At 45.4% G+C, this 20618-nt stretch overlaps 1 protein-coding gene across 3 annotated transcripts in view; it reads left to right on the plus strand.

The window, feature by feature from the left end:
- Positions 1–20618, plus strand: part of LOC120401814 (centromere protein F-like) — a 96420-nt gene that overhangs the window by 46423 nt on the left and 29379 nt on the right. For all 3 annotated transcript variants that reach the window (XM_039532048.1, XM_039532047.1, XM_039532046.1), the window contains exons 9-12: positions 8833–8961; positions 11395–11517; positions 14557–14692; positions 16595–20145. In XM_039532048.1, coding sequence (XP_039387982.1) covers positions 8833–8961; positions 11395–11517; positions 14557–14692; positions 16595–20145 — 3939 coding nt within the window. The remainder of the gene's footprint in view (positions 1–8832; positions 8962–11394; positions 11518–14556; positions 14693–16594; positions 20146–20618) is intronic.

A 20618-nucleotide genomic window follows, 5' to 3' on the forward strand; every position in this document is an offset into this window, starting at 1 on the left:
CCGGACTGGTGGCCAGGACCCGGGCAGTTGAGTGCCGCTGAAAATCAGCTTGTGTGCCGCCTTTGGCACTCATGTCATAGGTTGCCTACCCCGGTATACACCTATAAGTGTTTTTCCCCAAAACCTCATTTGACTCCTGGAGAGGCAAAACTTCATATGAGTGGTGTCTTTGGGGAACTTTCCTACCACCTCCATAGAACAAAGCCTTTCCATAACTGGCCTAGAACTTTTTTGTAATATTTGGGACAGTTGTAGAGGGCTCGTTATTTCAACCCAGAGAGACTCTTGAAATGGATATTTGACTGCATAAAGATCTTCTGTGAACTAAATAAATTAGCTCCACCTTCTCATATTAAAGCAAACTATACTAGGCCCCAAGTGACACGGGCATGCTTGAGGAATGTTTCTCTGTCAGAAGTTTGCTAGGAAGCCACTTGGAGCTCATTGCATACTTTTATTCAGCACTACTCGGTTGTTGCAACTACTAGATCTGATGCCCAGATTGTCAGGGCAGCTCTGCAGTCTTTTTATGTAAATTGGACTCTTGACATCCCTCTCCATAGGGAGATAACTGCTAGTCACCTAAAATGAGATCCGTGTTAACAGGTACTGGGGAAACAAAAGCCCAATTACTTACCTTACAGTAATTCTGTTTCTTCAGGCTGTTCTGCCTACATGAACCCCACGACCAGTCCTCTTTCTCCACTGTTTTGAAATCCATTAGTTTTGGGATTCTGTATTGGCAAAGAAACTGAGAAGTGGCTGGCCCTGCTCTGCCCACAGAGGTGTGTGTGTGTGTGTGTGTGCGCGCGCGCGCATATTAAGATACCTACTGATGCTACACCTGCACACTGTCAAAGAACCCAGTCTTCATGCACAGAGGTCACATGCACACCTAGAGCAGGATCCATGTAGACAAAACATCTCAAAAGAAACCAGTTAGTGTAAGATAAATAACTGTTTTTGTAACATGATATTCTTCTTCGAGTGATTGCTCCAATGCATTCCAGTTAGGTGTGCGCGCCGCACGTGCACGGCTTCTCCGGAACTTTTTTCTCTAGCAACTCCGGCGGGCCGGCTGGCGCCCCCTGGAGTGGCGCCGCTATGGCGCTAAATATATACCCCAGCCGGCCCGTCCGCTCCTCAGTTCCTTCTTACCGCCCGTGACGGCCGGTCGGAACTGTGGAGTGCTCGTTGGCCTCCACTGCCCTAGCTCTTACTGTTCTATTTTGTATATATATAGTTAGTTGTATAGTTAGTGATTAGAGTTGTTATAGTTGTTTTAGTGTAGTTGTTCTAGGTTTTAGTAAACGGTTAAGGGGGGTTTCCCCCCCTTCCCTTCCCCGGTGCGGGCTCATGCCCAGGGCACCGGGCTTCAAGCCCTGCGCTGTGTGCCAAAGACCTATGCCAATTGGCGATCCACACGACGCTTGCCTCCGTTGCCTCGGAGAAGGACATCGCGCCGACAAGTGCGTTATCTGTTCTGCTTTTAAGCCGCGGACACGCAAAGAACGGGACTACAGGCTTAAGCAGATCCTTATGGAGGCGTCGCTCCAACCTTCGGCACCAGCGGCGCCGGCGCCGAGAACCTCTTCGGTGCAGAGCGCACCAGCGGCACCAGCCCGCTCCGGTACCGAGGTCCCGCAGGCCCCGCCTCCGGCGCCGAAGACCCGGCACCGCTCGCTTTCGCCGGCAAGGAAGCGCAAGCTCGCTAAAGCCATAGCTAAGTCCCGGGCTGAGGACTCAGCTAAAGTGCTCGTGCCGCCTGCGCCCCCAGTGGTGACTGTGCGCAAGGCAGACACCGTGCCGTTGACTCCGCAAGGGCCGTCGAGTCCGGCACCGCCACGCTCCCCGGCACCGTCCGGAGTTGAGCCAAGGCTGCCGACGACGCCGGAGACGTACTCCTCCGCGCGAGAGCTGATACAGCTCGTAGAGGCACCGAGCCTCCGGCCCCTGGCGCCGCCGGTGCGGGCTGTTCCGTCGGCAGGAAAACCGGCGATGATGGTCCGACCGCCATCCACGGACCGCCGGCACGGTCGACGCTCTCGGTCCCGCTCATGCTCCAGGAACCGACGCCGTTCACCGTCTAGCCGCTCAAGATCTCGGCACCGCTCTCCGTCGTGGTACCGATCGCCATCTCGCCGCCGGTCGCAGTCCCGGTACCGATCGTCATCTCGGTACCGGTCGCACTCCCGGCACCGGTCCAGGTCCCGATCGCCGTCGCGTCGGCACCGCCGGAGGTCCCCGTCCCGGCACCGTTCCCGGCACCGGAACTCCCGCAGCCGCTCCCGGCACCGCAGGTCCGAGTCCCGGTCGAGCTCCCGGCACCGCGGGGACCGATGGTCGCGGTCACCCTCTCGGTACCGGACGGACGGACATCGGCCTCCATACCGTCTGGTGATATCCCACAGGCCTCGGTATCGGGCTCCGCCCCGCCCTGGCCGTCTCGCCCGGCATCTGTCGCCTCTGGCGCTGACGGCACCGGCTCATTGCCACCAACCCCACGCGACCACCCTCAAGGGGCTCAGCAGTGGGGCTTCTGGGTGCCCTGGGATCACCATGAAGCGCAAGTCATTCCGCTTCCCCCAAGAGACGTTGCCGCGGAGCGCAGGGTTCCCGAAGCGACGATCAGTCGCCCCCCGGCGTCACCTCTCCGCGAGCCCTCGATGCTGCAGGACCGCAGTCCTCAGTCCAGCCTGACCCAGCCGAGGCGCCTCTAACGGCCCCTCCCATGGAGGCCATCGGGCAGGTCATGTCCTCGTCATCGTCCCCGGACGAAGCGGTGGCTGGGACTTCTGCTAAAGACCCGCCCCCCATAGACCTCAAGGCCCACCAGGAACTACTCCGTCGGGTGGCGACGGCCATGGGCCTTCCGGTGGCAGAGGTCCAAGAGGATGATGACCCCATTACTAATGTGGTCGGCTCAGACGCTCCTGTGCGCGTGGCGTTGCCTTTTGTTAAGACCATACAGAAGAACGCTGCCACGCTCTGGCAAACGCCCGCGTCCATCCCTCCCACGGCTCGAGGGGTAGAACGGAAGTACTCAGCCCCCCCCACGGGCTATGAGTACTTATACTCGCACCCAACCCCGGACTCGCTTGTCGTGCAGTCTGTGAACGGCCGAGAACGGAATGGTCAACCGGCCCCGGCGCCCAAATCTAAGGACGCTCGGAGGATGGACCTGCTAGGCCGTAAGGTCTATTCCGCTGGCGGCCTGCAGATGCGAATAGCCAACCAAATGGTCCTCCTAGCCAGGTATGTTTTTGACATCATGGCATCCCTGGCAAAATACACCGAACTCCTGCCGACAACTGCCCGCCAGGAGTTCTCGGCAATGCTCGAGGAAGGGAAGAAGTCCTCCCGTTCGTCCATTACGGCTGCCCTCGACGCGGCGGACTCGGGTGCACGGACAATAGCAACAGGGGTGACGATGCGACGCATCTCATGGCTGCAATCCTCTACGTTACCACAGGAGGTGCAGTATACGCTGCAGGACCTGCCGTTCGACACGAAAGGGCTGTTTTCCGAAAAGACCGATTCGCGTATACAGACCTTAAAAGATGGGCGTATTGCCATACGAACCCTTGGCATGCACACGCCGGCTCCACAACGCAGGTCTTTCCGGCAGCAGCCCCCTCGGTCCTTCCCGCAGCAGCGTTATCGACCGTATACGCCCAGACGTCCTGGCCAGAATCACCGACGGCCTTCGGGTAACCGTCGGAACCAGTCCCAGGCCTCTTCCAAGGGCCCTCAGGGGTCCAAGCAGGCCTTTTGATGGGACGCCCGAGGACGGCCCATCACTCTCCCCCTCGGATCCTCCCCGTTTGTTCTCCAACCGCCTCTCCTATTTTCTTTCGGCGTGGTCCCGGATAACATCGGACAACTGGGTTCTTCAGACAGTCCAGTCGGGATACCGTCTACAATTTGTTTCGCCCCCTCCTTCCCACCCACCCTCCCTGTCCCTCTTCAGGGACCCCTCTCACGAGCAAGTCCTTTTACAAGAGGTCCGGACTCTACTGAGCGTGGGTGCCATAAAGGCAGTGCCTCCAGACAGGCGGGGCAGGGGATTCTATTCCCGTTATTTTCTCATCCCCAAGGCGAAAGGAGGGCTACGTCCTATCCTGGACCTTCGAGAGCTGAACAAATACCTGCTCAAGCCCAAGTTTCGCATGGTCACCTTGGGGACCATCATTCTCTCTCTGGATCCGGGAGATTGGTTTGCCGCCCTCGACATGAAGGACGCTTACTTCCATGTCGCAATTTATCCCCCTCACCGGCGTTACCTTCGGTTTGTCATCAACAACGACCACTACCAGTTCGCCGTGTTACCTTTCGGACTTGCCACGGCACCGAGGGTATTTACAAAGTGCATGGCAGTGGTAGCAGCGGCCCTCCGCCGTCGTCAGATGCATGTCTACCCCATCTGGACGACTGGCTGATTCGTGGGCAGTCACAAAGGCTGGTGCAGCGCCAGGTAGCGGAAATCCTGTCCCTCTTTCAACACCTCGGGCTGCTTGTCAATGCCGAGAAGTCTACCTTGCTTCCGGCACAGCGGGTGGAATTCATTGGCGCGGTTCTCGACTCCTCTGTGGGCCGCGCCTGCCTGCCGCGGTCTCGACACCTGACAATGGTCTCCCTCATCCGGGAGCTCGTCAACTTTCCGACCACGACGGTGCGGTCATGCCTCCGCCTCCTGGGTCACATGGCATCGTGTACTTATGTCACCGCGTACGCGCGGCTCCACCTCCGTCCGTTCCAGTCGTGGCTGGCGTCAGTGTACCGCCCGCATCGCGACCACATCGACATGGTGGTCACGGTCACCAGACCGACCCTCGAGTCCCTCCGTTGGTGGCTCGACCCGGAGATCGTCTGCGCCGGAGTGCCGTTCCACCTTCCTCGTCCGTCCGCGACACTGACCACGGACGCCTCGGCACTCGGTTGGGGGGCTCACCTGGGAGGCCTTCACACTCAAGGCCTCTGGTCGCCCCAGGAGCTCGCTCTCCACATCAATGTCCGCGAGCTCCGAGCGATCCGCTTCGCATGTCACACCTTTCGGACCAACCTGCAAGGCCGCTGTGTGACAGTGTTCACGGACAACACAACAGCAATGTTCTACGTGAACAAGCAGGGCGGAGCCCGCTCGTCCCCCCTCTGCAAGGAGGCGATCCTCCTGTGGGACTTCTGCGTGACCCACTCCATTCACCTGGAAGCGTCCTTTCTTCCGGGAGTGCAGAACACGCTGGCCGACCACCTCAGCAGGTCGTTTCTCTCCCACGAGTGGTCCCTCCGTCCCGACGTTGCACACACGATTTTCCAGAGGTGGGGGTTTCCCCGGGTCGACCTCTTCGCCTCCAAGGTGAACAGGAAATGTCTCCAGTTCTGCTCGTTCCGGGGGCACTCGCCGGGCTCTCTGTCAGACGCTTTCCTCTATCCGTGGCAGACTCACCTCCTCTATGCCTTCCCTCCGTTTCCACTCGTGCACAGAGTGCTCCAGAAGCTTCGGAGGCATCGAGCCACCATGATACTCGTGGCTCCAGCCTGGCCGCGGCAGCATTGGTACACCCTGCTGCTCGAGCTCTCCGTTCGGGAGCCCATCACCCTCCCATTGTGGCCGGACCTCATCACGCAGGACTTCGGCAGACTCCACCATCCGAACCTGCAATCCCTCCATCTTACAGCCTGGTACCTGCGTGGTTGACCCACGCAGAGAGGGACTGTTCGGCGGCCGTGCAGCAAGTCCTGCTTGAAAGTAGAAAGCCTTCCACCCGTACCACCTACATGGCGAAATGGAAGAGGTTCGCACTCTGGTGTGACCAGCAGGGGCTCAACCCATTCGTGGTACCTGTCACTACCATCCTAGACTACCTATGGTACCTTAAGGAGCAGGGTCTGGCGGTTTCCTCCTTGAGAGTCCACCTCGCCTCGGTGTCCGCCTTTCGTCCGTCAGTGGAGGGTCGAACCATCTTTTCCAATCCGATGGTCTCCCGCTTCCTGAAGGGCCTCGACCGCTTATACCCGCCAGTGCGTCGCCCTGCCCCGACCTGGGACTTGAACCTCGTCCTGGCCAGACTCATGTGTCCACCATTCGAGCCTATGGCCACGTGTTCTCTCCTCTACCTCTCCTATAAGACGGCCTTCCTGGTTGCCATAACATCGGCAAGGAGAGTCTCGGAACTACGAGCGTTGACGGTGGGCCCCCCCTACACCGTCTTTCACGCCGATAAGGTGCAGCTTCGTCCTCACCCGGCCTTCCTACCAAAGGTGGTCTCGGCCTTCCACCTTAATCAGGACATCTTTCTCCCGGTCTTCTTCCCGAAGCCCCATGCCGCCCGAGCAACAGCTCCACACCCTCGACGTCCGTAGGGCGCTGGCGTTTTACATCGACCGGACAAGGTCCTTTCGGCGTTCCACCCAGCTCTTCATCGCAGTCGCTGATCGCATGAAAGGCGAGCCGGTCTCTACCCAGCGCATTTCCTCCTGGGTGACTCAATGCATCAGGTCATGCTATGAGCTGGCTCACGTGACACCATGCCGACTCACCGCTCATTCTACGAGAGCGCACGCCTCGTCCGCCGCCTTCCTGAGCCATGTCCCCATCCAGGACATCTGCAGAGCGGCTACCTGGTCTTCGGTCCACACCTTCGCCTCCCACTACGCGTTGGTGCAGCAGTCTAGAGACGACGCAGCCTTCGGCTCTGCGGTATTACACTCCGCCACGTCTCACTCCGACCCCACCGCCTAAGGTAAGGCTTGGGAATCACCTAACTGGAATGCATTGGAGCAATCACTCGAAGAAGAAAAGACGGTTACTCACCTGTAGTAACTGGTGTTCTTCGAGATGTGTTGCTCCAATCCATTCCAGACCCGCCCTCCTTCCCCACTGTCGGAGTAGCCGGCAAGAAGGAACTGAGGAGCGGACGGGCCGGCTGGGGTATATATTTAGCGCCATAGCGGCGCCACTCCAGGGGGCGCCAGCCGGCCCGCCGGAGTTGCTAGGGAAAAAAGTTCCGGAGAAGCCGTGCACGCGCGGCGCGCACACCTAACTGGAATGGATTGGAGCAACACATCTCGAAGAACACCAGTTACTACAGGTGAGTAACCGTCTTTTCTAGTTTTGCTACTAAGAAGCAAATTGTAGTAGCTCATATGCACACTGAGAGAAAGTTAGAGAGAAAATATTTTAAGTGTCTCCTCTCTGACCTTCCCCCTTTCATTTTTTCTCTTTTGTCAGTCTCTCCCTTGCTACTTTTATTTGGATTTTTTCTTTTCTTTTAGCTTGGTAGCTTGGTAGATGGATCTGCTTTTGTTGTTGAAACAATTTACTGGCCTATCACGAATTAAGTTGACTAAAGCCATGTTCCCTAGCTGGTGATAATAGTAGTCTGGTGGTTATAACTTGGTAAGAGGAAGTGAATCCGTATTTCTTCAAGGTAGGCTGGGCAGGCGGGCTACCAATTTGTTCACCTCTAATTTATAGTTCGATGACAAAAATAAAATCAGAAAAAAGTTTGAACATTTTGCTAGTAATTTGCTCGCTTTTTCTTGACTTTGACCCTCCCCACCTGCATTCTTCTGCTCCTGGCAGGCCAACCCAGGGTAGGAGTGGGTCTTTGGAAAGGGCCTGAGGGCAGAGAGGCTGGGTATAATAAGGGTGGGAGACACAAAGATTTGGGGAAATGGATCACTGGGATCCAAGAGGGCTGGGGACTTCATGGGATGGGTCTCTGGCTGCCAATGAGAGTGGGAACAGGCTTTGGGGGAACTTGGGAGAACTTGAGGACATGGGATGGAGCAAGTGTCTTCCTGGAGGATAGGAGGGTGCTTAGGAGAAAGCAGAGGGGAAGCACTAGCACTTCACTACCTTCTCCAGCTGACAAACCTGCTATGATTTGTTAGAGGGGAGTCTTGCAGCTGCTGCCAAGAGAAGTTTGACAGGTTTATTGCCAGGAGACGCCACTAGTGCTTTCCCTCCCTATCTTCCTCCAATTTCTGCTCCCCCACTTAGCCCTCTCTTCCCCTTACCAATCCCAACACCTCCTACTAAAAGTCCCATGCCCCTCATAGCCCATAAATCCACTCTCTAATTCATGTAGAGCCCCAACCATAAGGACCGTGGGGCTGAGAAGAAGCCTCAAAAACGAATTATACCCAGATGGATATCTACTTTACATCTCCTAATGATTGCAGGAGATGGGCTAGATTCCTAAGGATCTTAGGAGGTGTGCATTAGTGAAGTTCTGCTCCCCCTGACCAAAGGAGGGAGGAGTGAATGCCCCTCTACCAAACTTCTGTTGCTGCCCAGTCTTGTGTTAAGTCAAATTTGAAAAAAACTAAGGCATTTTCCTCATGAAAAACATTGTTAAAGCAATAAGTTAAACATGTAATCATAACGAAGGGAATTTTTTTCCCCAAAGGACCATGGTTATTTAGGATTAGTGTGGCTCCTTAGTTGTAATTCTCAGTGTTACTATATGGAGATCTACTTTTGAATCAATATAAGCTTCATTCCATTATTTGCTAGTGGGTTTTTTTATCCTACTGTATTGATGTAACAGATTAAGTAGGCTATTCTGGTCGGCCAAACTGAGTCAGGACCATTAGTGGCTATAACAGAATTTATACCCCATAAACCATAATGGTTTTTAAACTCTTTTTCCTCCTGTTAGACAGGGCTTTAGTGTAATTAGTAACTATTTACAGGGACTATTTACAGTCCCTCCCGCACGTTTTCCAATGCTAATAGTTATAGTAACTTGACTAGAAACATGTAAAAGGAGTGTGTTTCTCTCCCCTACCTCCCCCCAACCTCCCCCCCGTCTTCTAAATTTCTAGGAACTGTTTCGTCAGCAACATTCCTTACAGACAGCGGATCAGCAGTGCAACCAGATAAAAGCCAAATTGAACCAGGACTTGCAACAAGCCAAGAATGACTACAATGCTCTACGGGCAGAACTCGACAAAGTAGGATTTTTAATATCTGAACTATTCAAATGGATGTGGTGATGCTGAGTTTTTATTTTATGTAAAATTTAACTGTCCTCTTTTTTGTGTTTGAAGATCTATACATGACTAATATTTAAGTGCAACTAAATATATCACAGGTCAGAGCAAGCTGCGGTATGTTCCTGTCACAGGTTGAGCTGGTCCATTAAAAGACTGGGGCACAGCTGCACCTTTTGTCAGGTTTAGCCCATCTCCCTGTATGATGAGAATGAATACAAGGGTCATGTGACAGAAGCATGCATCTAAACCGGGCCTGCTGGCAGGTAAAAGGGCAGCCTGTGGTCATTCAAGAGAGAGACCCCTCCCCGCACCCCAAAAGGTCAGAGAGACACTCTCTCTCCTTAGTGCCCAGGCGGAGAACGGGTGACAGTTTTCCAGAACTCCAAGGCAGAAGCCTTTTTGGGGGAAGAGATTTACAAGGAATGCAGGGATAAGCCTCCATTGGTGGACCTGCAGGATGCAGAAGTCCCAGCTAGGAGAGGGGTGGGACTACAAGGATGGGCATGATCTGATCAAGACCTGGAAAAACTTATCAGGTATTATAAATTGAAAGGAATAATTGAGGCTGGTAAAGTTATGTTGGAGTGTTCTAATAATAAACCAATCTGGAAGAGAGCACTATTGTAAAATCGCCACATGTGATAGCTGGTTTGATGCAAGAGTGAAGGTAAACTGAGGTAACAGATTAGCCAAAGGCAGTTTGGGGGTAATGCCCTGCAACAGTTCTCTTTAGCTTTGTTCTGATTTGAGCACTGCTGCTTCTCCGCACACACTCTTTAATAGGAAACTGCTGTTTTATTTATGATACACATGGTCTACCCTGACTTAATACAGAGGTTCTAAATTTGTCCACGATAGCTGTCTGCCATAGCTATGTGTCATCCTAGCTGTGTGAGCACATTAATCAAACCTTTTCTACAGAGGTGGTTAGTATTTTCTCTACACATACTCTTCTTTCCAGGTTTACTCTTGAAATACTCGATTCATACTCAAACTTGCATGTTTATAGGTTTATATCCAGAAAAGCTTACTTCTTTCTAGAATGGAACTAGATTATTTCATTCTCATTGTTTTCTCTTGATTTTGGTAATTTACTCCCTTTTTAATTTGGAGCACAATAGAGCTATTATGACAGATATAAAACAGATTAAAAAGGTTGAAAACCAGTTAGAATTTGGTGGTGTTACAGTTATGATCTTGTTAACTTTCTGGCTTAGATAGCGATATAAAGTCAGGTGATTAACTTAAGATAGAGGATAGCACAACACTAATTTCCCTTACCCCCGAAGAATGTAGTTATGGAGACTCAGGTGCAAGCTGAATGTCTTTGTTGGTCCATGAGGTGTACAAATATTGGTTTTTAAGAACATGTAAACTATTCCTTGAATATATAGTAAGTGGAAAAAGTAGAGTAATTTGTCAGTTTCTTGGTATTTGGATTGTACAGAATTAACTCTAGTTTGGTACTGATCCTTTCCCTTGTTGACTGTTCAATGGCATATTTGTTGATAGCTGATCATCAGTCCAACACCTAAATGTTAGCTCTCAAATGAGCAGTTGAGGACTGAGTGGGAATGGGGAAGCATCTTCTAAACCAGTGTTTCCCAAACTTGGGACACCGCTTGTGTAGGGAAAGCCCCGGCAGGCCAGGCCAGCTTGTTTACCTTCCGCGTCCGCAGGTCCAGTCGATCGCGGCTCCCATTGGCGATTGGCCTGGAGCAGCGAACCATGGCCAATGGGAGCCGCAATCGACCGGACCTGCGGACACGGCAGGTAAACAAACCAGCCTGGCCCTCCAGGGCTTTCCCTACACAAATGGCGTCCCAAGTTTAGGAAACATTGTTCTAAACCTAATAGGTGCTCGCTTTGACAAAGTATGTTACTTTTAAAAAAAATTGAGAGCAGGTGTTAAATCTGCTGCCCTTATGGTTGAGCTTAAAAGAAAGCACTGGTTAGGATTCCCAGTGATTAACAGACTGTACTATAACTATTGCTTAAATCATGTGCCTGAAAATATTTTTCATAACCTTGCTCAGTCTTGAGTTAAAGATTTGTGTTACCTTAACCTGTACTATTTTTTGGTATGATACAGAATCTAGAACCCAGGACTGGACAGTGAAAGGAGGATGGATTTTTCAGATATCTGGGCTATTTTTAATTGCACTTTTTTAAAGCCATCATGCTGAGTTTCAAGGTTTAGGGCCAAATTCTACATAACACAGAAGTCAACAGTTACTCCAAACTTCTCTTTCTGTAGGAGGAAGCAGAACATAGCTTAGGTTTTCTAAGGTATCTTTGGAGCTCATCATTTAAAGGGACATCAGGAATTTTTAATTTTTTAAAATAGATTAAATATGACTACAAATAAAATGTGATGTGTTTTATTCATAGGCAGTAGCAGTGAAACACCGTTTGGAAAACGACTCCAGTGAGCTTACACAGAAGCTGTGCAGAGCAGAACAGGCTTTACTAGCAAACCAGTCAAAGGAAAATGACTTCAGGAGAAACTTTGAGGTAAATAAATCAGAGAGGCAAGTGGAATAATTACTCATTTAAAATGGAAATCAGTAAGAACTGGTGCCATTTATGCATTACTGACTCCGAGGGGAACTCTGCAAGCTCTATATTGGAGAATAGTGTATTTCCATCAGAAGTTGTGATACTGTCTTATTCCGGCTGTACCTTTTAGGACCATCTTAAAAGACCTATAGCTGTGATACAAAATAAGGCCCCTATCTTGCAGTTTTTGCAATTGATTCCATGTGGACTGACCCCATGTGCAAAATTGGTTTAAAAAAGGTTTAAAAAATGATTTTGCACCAGCATACTACAGATAGGGTTACAGTTCATATGGAATTTTTTCTAATCTAATTGTGTAATATGGTTCAAGAGACTTTGTTTAGTCCTAAAAATAAAATATTTCAAATCTGTTTGAGTTGATTTGGAACTTCTAGAATCATTAGCTGCTTCCTAAGTATAAGTGTGTTTTGCCTAATTCCAAGATTTCATGGAGGAGTGGGTACTTTTTTGGGCACACAATCAATTTAAAGCAAGAGAAAATCCTCAAAATGATTTGTATAAATAAACAAAGAATCCCTGGGAAGTACTGGCAAACTGCCTCTTAGCATTCGCATCTTTAAATCTCCTCCTCCAGTATAATGTTCCATTACGTGTCTTTTTAGTTATATTTGCTTTGTTAACAACCAAAATAAGTACATTTTTACTTTTGCAAGCACTATAGACCAGAATTATCAACAAATTTCTAGCTATGAAGCCAGATCCTAACTTGGCATATATCAGCATAGCTCCATTGAAATCAATAAAGTTATTCCAATTTACACTAGAAGGATCTGACTGTACGTTTTGATTTAAAAAAAACCTTGATTGCTGATTACAAGATTTTTCCTTTAATTTGTAGTTAGAAGGAAAGTGAAAGGGAAGAGAACTCAGAATAGTCATAGAAGCACATCAGAGATTTTTTTTTTTTTAAGTTCCTATATTGTGCCAATTGCTGTTCTATCTGAATGCTTTCCAGAGTCAAGAATAATTAAGGTGACTAGCATCTATCATTTGAGTTTTCTATTTCTCCCATATCCCCCAGAGCACTGGTTTTCAACCTGTGGTGCACAGATCCCTGAGAGTTCGTAGACTGTCTAAGGGGTCCTCAAAAGGTTGTCGGAACAGTGGTTTTCAACCTGTGAACCACTGGGCGTCCACAGACTATGTCCAAGATTTCCAAAGGGGTCTGCACCTCCACTTGAAATTTTCTAGGGTCCACAAATGGAGAAGAGATTGAAAAACCACTGTCCCAGAGGGTAAAGGGTGTGTGTGTGTGTGGGGGTGTGTGTGTGTAAATATGAAAAATGGTGATGTTAGTTGTCATTTTGCAGGAGCGAATTTCATAGTATTGGGCCAGCTCCTGAAAAGGTCCTGTCTCCTGTATCTGCTGGTTTTACTTCTGATGTGTAGAAAGTTGTTCCTGAGGAACACAGCTACTGAAGTCTGAGAGAGTAAGATGGTATTTTGAGCCCATGTTCTTTATAGCTTCAGAAATAAAGACCGAGATTTGATTCAGTGTTCTGTGGGGAATCAGCGGAGTGAGTGTACTCAAGTGAACCTGTATTACTGAGGAAGTGTGCTGCAGTGTTCTGTAACTCTTGCAGATTTTTCAGGGTAGATGCATTCAAGTCTAAATACATTGGATTTTGTTTATTCAATCAGGAATTAAGCCTATGTGATTGAGGCCAAATTGTAATCCCAAATGATGGGATGTAGCCTTTACCCGATTAAGGTGGGAGAATGCATTTCTTGCAAATAGTTTTGTGAAAGTCCAGCATCAGAGCATGAGATTTTTTTGGAGCTATGTTAGGTTGTTGGTTCCAGGTTTTTGTTGAAAGCGTCTTAATCAGAGCCACTTGTGCTGAGTCACAGCAAGAGGGATGGGCATTTCAGCCATTTAAACCCCTTGAATTTCATTGGTATTTTGAACACAAGAAGCTGAGAATTCATACAGCTTTGAGACATTTGTCTTACATCAGCATTGCCTGAAAATTTTGTCTATTGACACCTGTGTCTTTTAGAATGATTGATAGCAGAGTGTGTGTGTGTTTCGGTATAAAAGTTGGATGTTTTGGACTAGGAGGTTGTGAGACGAAAAGAAAATAACTAGAAGCATCAACGGTTTTATTTATGTTCTTTGGGTGACTTGTTTAAATAGCTGAAAATACAGACCTGCTGTGTCGCCAAGGTTTTAATTTGTTTTCCATCTAGACCCTCCCTTTTCTTGAATTTGGCTTCTATGCACTGGTGTCCATCTGCTCTTAGTAAGTAGATGAATAAATGATGGCTTGTTTCCAGTAGAGTCCCACCAGTGCCCTGCCATCTGTTACCCAGGAATGCAGGAGTTTGGGTGGAAGGAGTTAGTTTTTTAGAAATAATTTTATTTAAGTTCCCAGTTTAGGACATAGTTGTATAGGGTATTTTAACTTTTCTTAACTTATTTGAAAAAAAGATACTTAGAAAATGTACTATCCCAAAGCCCCAGGTATTACTGACTAATAATACTTAACATCTAATGCTATCTTGCTACCAAGAGCAACTTCATATATTTGACTCATCCACACTGAGAGATGGGTGGTCTGAGAACAGGAGCTGGAACGGGAAACTTCTCCTGAGTTCTGATAATTGACTCCCCTCTGTGGTTTTGGGCAAGTCACTTAACTTCACTCTCAGTTTTTGTGGGCTGGATTCTATCCTGTGTCAAGATCTGCTATGGGCAGGCACCAGAGAACTGGTTGCAGCTCCCTGGTTCCATATCCTGAGCCACCTAAGTACTGCTGTGATCTGTGCCAGCTGGGAGACGTCCCAAAAGGATTGTCTGCCCTCTGAGGACTGCCAAGAGTGCAGTTTGTGTTCCTAACTCATGTACATGCTTAGAAACCAAGGCCCAACTTTCCAGAGTCTTCATGGGACTCAGATGGGTAGTATACCACATCACACTACTCTCAGTTTATTGACTTAATCAACTGTTTTGTAACTAGTGTTTTGTTGTAGGAAATTAAGAAGGAAAAAAATCTTCTTCGCTGCCAGTCTGATCAAAAATCTCGAGAAATCCATCAGCTGGAAGAAGAACTAAAAACAGCCAAACAGTTTCTAAAGGAGACCCAGAATTATGCGGAAGAGATGAAAAGTGAGATATACATTTCTACCTATTTAAATCATGATACAAACTATTACTTCAGTGTGGAGGATCTGTAAACCTCATTATCAATGGTGATTTCATAGAATATCAGGGTTGGCAGGGACCTCAGGAGGTCATCTAGTCCAACCCCCTGCTCAAAGCAGGACCAATCCCCAGACAGGTTTTTTTCTTATCCCAGTTTCCTAAATGGCCCCCTCAAGGACTGAACTCACAACCCTGGATTTAGCAGGCCAGTGCTCAAACCACTTAGCTATCCCTCCCCACATACCCAAGAAAAAAAAATTCCCATTGTGTGATATAGTTAAATTAACTTTTAGCTAATACACACAATTCTCTTTCCAAACTGAGATGGAACTATTTATACAAATCTACTGACTCATAAAATTATGTGGTTTTGAACTATTTAAAATAAGGAATAAATATGTCCCCAAAAAAACTATATGGTCAGCAAATTAAATACTATAATGTGGTCCTGTGTTTTAAAATCCCAGGCAAACAAATATACCTCAAACTATTATCCTTTGACTTGTTTATGGACTCCATCAAGCTAAAATGTGATGAAATGTTACCTTCCGAGCCCTAATTTGACTTTTCCCTACATTTTGTCTATTTGGTTGGGAAAATGCATTTTGCAGACTGAGGTTTAAGAGAACAGGTAATTCTGCAAAGAACGAGACTGTTCCCATTTATCCCTGTATAAGTCTAACCTCACTTAATTAGATTTCAAAATTAAATGTATGGACCTAGTCCTGCTCCCATTTTAATAAGTATTTCTGCATGCTCCAGTCCATGAGGCCATCCAAATAACTGCTTTCTGTTTTGATCTTATTCTAGGCAAGTGGCAGCACTTTCGGCTAGCTAATAAAATGTAATGCCTTCTAAGTCCATTTTCTTGCTTTCGCTATCTTCTAGCTGTGGTTCTTAAGGTGTCAAATGGCAACATTATCTCCATTTTCTGGAGGGAATAATTATGAACAAAAAATAAGTCAGAAGATGTTTGTGCTGCAGCTCTGCACTGCAACCAACAATAACTTGTCCTAATTGAAGCATAACTGAATGTGGGTTCCCAGAGTCCTACGCTATCACCCTTAACCCTCGGACAGTTCTTCCTCTGTAATTAGTCTCTGTTTATCCTCTTTAGTTCTACCTTCCCCCCACCCCTTTGAATCACCACCCTAAATATTCCTTCTCCATCCTTTGTGTTGACATATTTCAAATAACCGTAGATTGCTATCATTTCCCTTCCCCTCCCTCTGTCACTGTTTCTCACCAAGTTTTGGGGACTTGGAGACACTGAATTTTACTGTAGAGGGAATGCTTAGTCTTCTTTTTTATGGTAAGTTGGTGTTGTTCAATACAATTCTCTTTGCAATTCAGGAAATCTCTTGTATTCTCTGCATCTCTTAATTTTACTCCATAAATCAGTCCGACAAACACCTTGATCATTTTTATATATTCTGGATCTTGAAGACAGGAAAATGGACAAATAAGGGACCAAAATTCTTCATCTAACCATTGGTACTGTTACCTGTCAACCATGAGTTTCATAGTACAAGCCATTAGACCTCAGTGAAAATGGGCTGTAGACACCATTAGAACTGTAAAACATAGAGCGATTTGACTAGCAGTAATATGTTCTTTCTGCAAAACTGAATTATGACAATGCTAAAATTATCTCAGCTATACAAATTCATGGTTTGGAAATAAAGGCAGTTTTGGAATGTGATGTATATAATTATATCCTGAAATACTAAGAACATTGATTGCTAGATGAAAAATTGAAAAATGTTAATATTGCCATTTTATAGTGTTACCCATAAAAGCTCATATTGCATATTTGACATAGTTTGCTTTCACAAATTAACCACTTAATTGTTTTTATTACTATAGATAAGAGTTTGTCTCAGGAAGAAAACCTAAAGCTACTCCAAGAGAAACTCAAACAACAAGATGCCTCTCTCAGTTTGGAGAAATTGAAATTATCTATAGCTGATCTGGAAAAGCAACGAGATTCCATTCAGCATCTGCTGAAGCAAAGAGAAAACCACACTGAGGAACTAAACAGTAAGATAAGTAAAATGGAGAAGGAATCAGAAGCCTTGCTGAAAGTCCTCGGATTAAAGGAGAGAGAATGTGAAGAACTAAAAAAGGAGTTTACTATTCATTTTCAATGGAAAAATGAAAATGAACAACTTGTGAATAAACTTGAGTCTGAAAAGGAAGAATTGCTGAGCAAAATTAATGACTTGGAAAGTTCTCTCAAGATTCAACAAGTTAAAAGTAATGAAAGTAGTGAGACTGTTCGAATAATGGTAAATGAGAAAGAAAAATATAGTTTGGAGATAAAAAATCTCAGAGACATGGTGGAATATAAAAGTGCAAAACTAGAGACACAGAAAAAAGCTTATGATGAACTTCAACAAAAAGCGGAATGTTCAGATCAAAAATATAGGAAAGAAATAGAAAATATGACCTGGAAAATATCTCAGCTCACCAACCAAGTTGAAATTCTAGAACAAAAACTACAGTTAGCAGCAAATGCAGTACTGGAGAAGGATCAATGTTATCATGAGTTGCATGGTAAATATGAGAAAATTTGCTGTCTTGTAAAATCAAAAGAGATTTCTGAAGTAAGAGAATTACATTTACAGAATAATCATTGCAAGACTGTTTTGGGTGATGACCAACAACTTCCAGTGAAAAATTGCATCACAGATGTATTAATGAGAGAACCTGGAACAGTCACTGAGGATTGGGAAGACCATTGTGCAAAAGCTGTCCTAGAAACAGATAAAAATGATCAACAGGATATGTCAGTCCTACAAGATCAGGTCTCTTCTCTTGAGATTTCATTAATGGCTCAATCGCAGTTTAAGTCACATTTGCAGAAACCCTTTGAAAAGTTGTTACAAATCAAAGGCAAGACAGAAAAAAAGCTAATTGAAGCAGAACAAATGCATGAAAGTTTTGTGACAGAGACTAAAAACCATATCAGTAACTTGCAAGGGGATACTTCTGCTCAGCAGGATTGTGTTGATAAAACATTAGCTGCCCTTGAGGAAAAGGAAAAGCAATTGCAAACTTTGAACAAAGAATTAGAAACTCAACAAGCAGAGATTCAGGATTTAAAAAGCAATAATAAATTGCTTGAGGATTCAGTAAAGCAGCTACAACTTGTGCTTGATACGTGGAATTTAGAGAAAAAAGACATGTCTACAATGCTTTCCTTACATGAAAAAGAAATTGAGGACCTTACTGAAGAAAATGTAACCCTTAAGGGCATTAACAAGGCTTTAGAACAAGACAAAGTAGACTTACTAGAAACAAACATAATTTTTTCTAATAGATTAAAGGAAAGAGAGGAAACCATTTCTGAGTTGTCCAGAAGATATAAGGAGGAAAGACTGTCACTCCTAGAAGGATATGAAGAAATTGAAAAAGAACTTTTAGATCTACAAGGAAAATACAAATCAATGGAAGAAAAAAGTGCCAACACAGAAGGCATTTTAAAACAGCAAAAAAATCACTTTCAGGAGAGTAAAGCAAAATCAGAACGACAAGAGAAACAGCTTAGGGATGAGCGTAATGAATTCTTCTCTAAACTAGTGTCCTTAGAGGGAAAAAATAAAGATTTGATTCAAGAACTTGAGAAAGTACAGTCAGAATTGCAATTTAAACAATCTGAGATTGCTCATATCCAAAATGTATCTTCAGCTGAGTTGGATTGTTTAAGACAGGAAATGTTAAATGTCAGGACAGAACAAAACAAAATGCAAGAACAACATAAAGTCTTGCTTCAAGAAAATGAGCAATTGAGCAAGGTAATAAAAACAGAGACTGAATGTCTAACATGTGACTTAGTTCATGACAGAGGGCCTACATCAGAACAGTTGAGAGTGTCCATGGAAGAAAAAGAGAATGAGCTGAATAAATATCAAGTTAAACTTGAGCTACTTCAGATGGATCTTGAGGACAGAGAAGTCTCTGTAGAAAACTACAGCACACGGGTAATACAGTTGGAGGCGGCTTTAAAAAGTGTGGAAAGAAAACTTGAGGAAAGTGTAAAGGAAAAAGAGAGGATGCAGCAAGAATTACAAACTATTAAAGAGGAACTGGACACTCCAGATCCTAAGCCTATAATAATGGATAAGAATGACCAAACAAAGGAGTCTGTTGATGCTGTTTCCGAGGTCAACTCTAAAAGAGCAATAGATGAGCAGTATTCTTTGGTTCCTCATGAGCTGACGCCAAGCCAGAATGATGATGTCCAACTGATATCCTCTTTACAGATGACAATGAACAAACTAAATGAATTGGAGAAAATGTGTGAAATTTTGCAGATTGAAAAGTTAGCATTAACATCTGAACTTAATGACTCAAAAACTGAATACACCACTACTGATAAAATGGCAGAAGAGGTAAAAAAAGTAGTGAATGAAGTTAAAATATTAAAAGATGAAAAAGCTATTTTTCCTGATGAATTAATGGATCAGAGTATTGAAAATGAAGTGGGAATACACTTTGATAATGAGCAAATGTCTTTCAAATCTCTGGAATGTAGTGCTGAACCTAACTATAACTATGAAGATTTAAAACTGCCCAACAAAGAAGTTAAAATGCGCTTTGCTGAGGTAAAAGAGAAAATTTTCTCTTTACAAAGAGAGCATAAAATCTTACATGAGCAACACTGTAGTATGATCTTCAAAGTGTCTGAGCTACAGTCCTGTATAGAAACTCTTAAGGCAGAAAATTCTGCATTGTCAACAAGTCTGAATAAAGTTAGCGCTGATTCAGTGGAAGTGCAGGTGACTTCTCACCAAAAAGATGGAGAATTTAAATTAGAGGAAACCAAGTCCACATTTTCTCCATCATGTCTTAATGAGATGCCATATTTTGCAGAAGCAAATCTTTTGGAATTGTCCTTTGACAATGATCTGTGGAAATGGAGAGAAGAAAGTATTCGGCTGAATATTTCTCAAGAATCTGTTCTAGGAGATACAACAGAAATTAGTTTAGTAGAAGAGCCCCATAATGATCAGGCATTGGACTTCATTGCGAAGAGAGAGAGCGTTATACATAGGAAATCTAATCTTGAGAGTAAAATTAAAGAACTTCAGATGATATGTCAGACATATGAAAAGTCCATCAAGAGATTTGAAGAGCAATTCCAGTCTCGTGAAAATATGAAGAATGAGATACAAGAGCTAAAACAACTAATTATTTCTGAAAGGAAAAAATTGGATGACCTCAGAAAGCAAAATGTATCTGACAATGAACAGTGGCAACAAAAACTGAGTAATGTGACCATGGAAATGGAATATAAACTGGCAGCAGAGAAGAAACAGATTGAGCACTTGTCTCTGGAGCTAGAAGTAGCAAGACTCCAGCTGCAAGGCCTTGATTTAAGTTCACGTTCCCTGCTATGCATAGACGTTGAAGATGTAAGTAATGAATTTTGTGTACATCGTTTTCATTTGTTCTATAGTAAAACCAAAGCCAGGTTCTCTTAGGTAAAATGGAAACTACTTAAAATGATTTGTCCTATATCTTAGTTGAAATGGTACAGTACAGAAACTAACAAAGCCATATTATTTTCAATCTCTGTTATCAATGCCGAATAAGAGCAATATCAATATCCTTTGCTGACAATTAATAAGGCATTTTATATTTAAGCTTTTAAGAGTATTATAAACAGCAAAAATATTAAATTATGTCCTTTTTAATATCTATTCTCTATTCTAATAGTAACATGGAAATCTGTTATTTTATTTTAATTGTTATTCTGGCTATCAAAGATGCAGGAAGTCTTTAGCGGGACACCTGAAAACATGATAAAATGTGCACATTTTGTTTGTTCTGCAGCCCAGCTTTTCTCCTCATTCATAACAAAGCGGTGATGCCTTTCACGTGTAGA

The sequence above is a fragment of the Mauremys reevesii genome, linkage group 3 (genome assembly GCF_016161935.1).
Source record: "Mauremys reevesii isolate NIE-2019 linkage group 3, ASM1616193v1, whole genome shotgun sequence".
Taxonomy (NCBI): domain Eukaryota; kingdom Metazoa; phylum Chordata; order Testudines; family Geoemydidae; genus Mauremys; species Mauremys reevesii.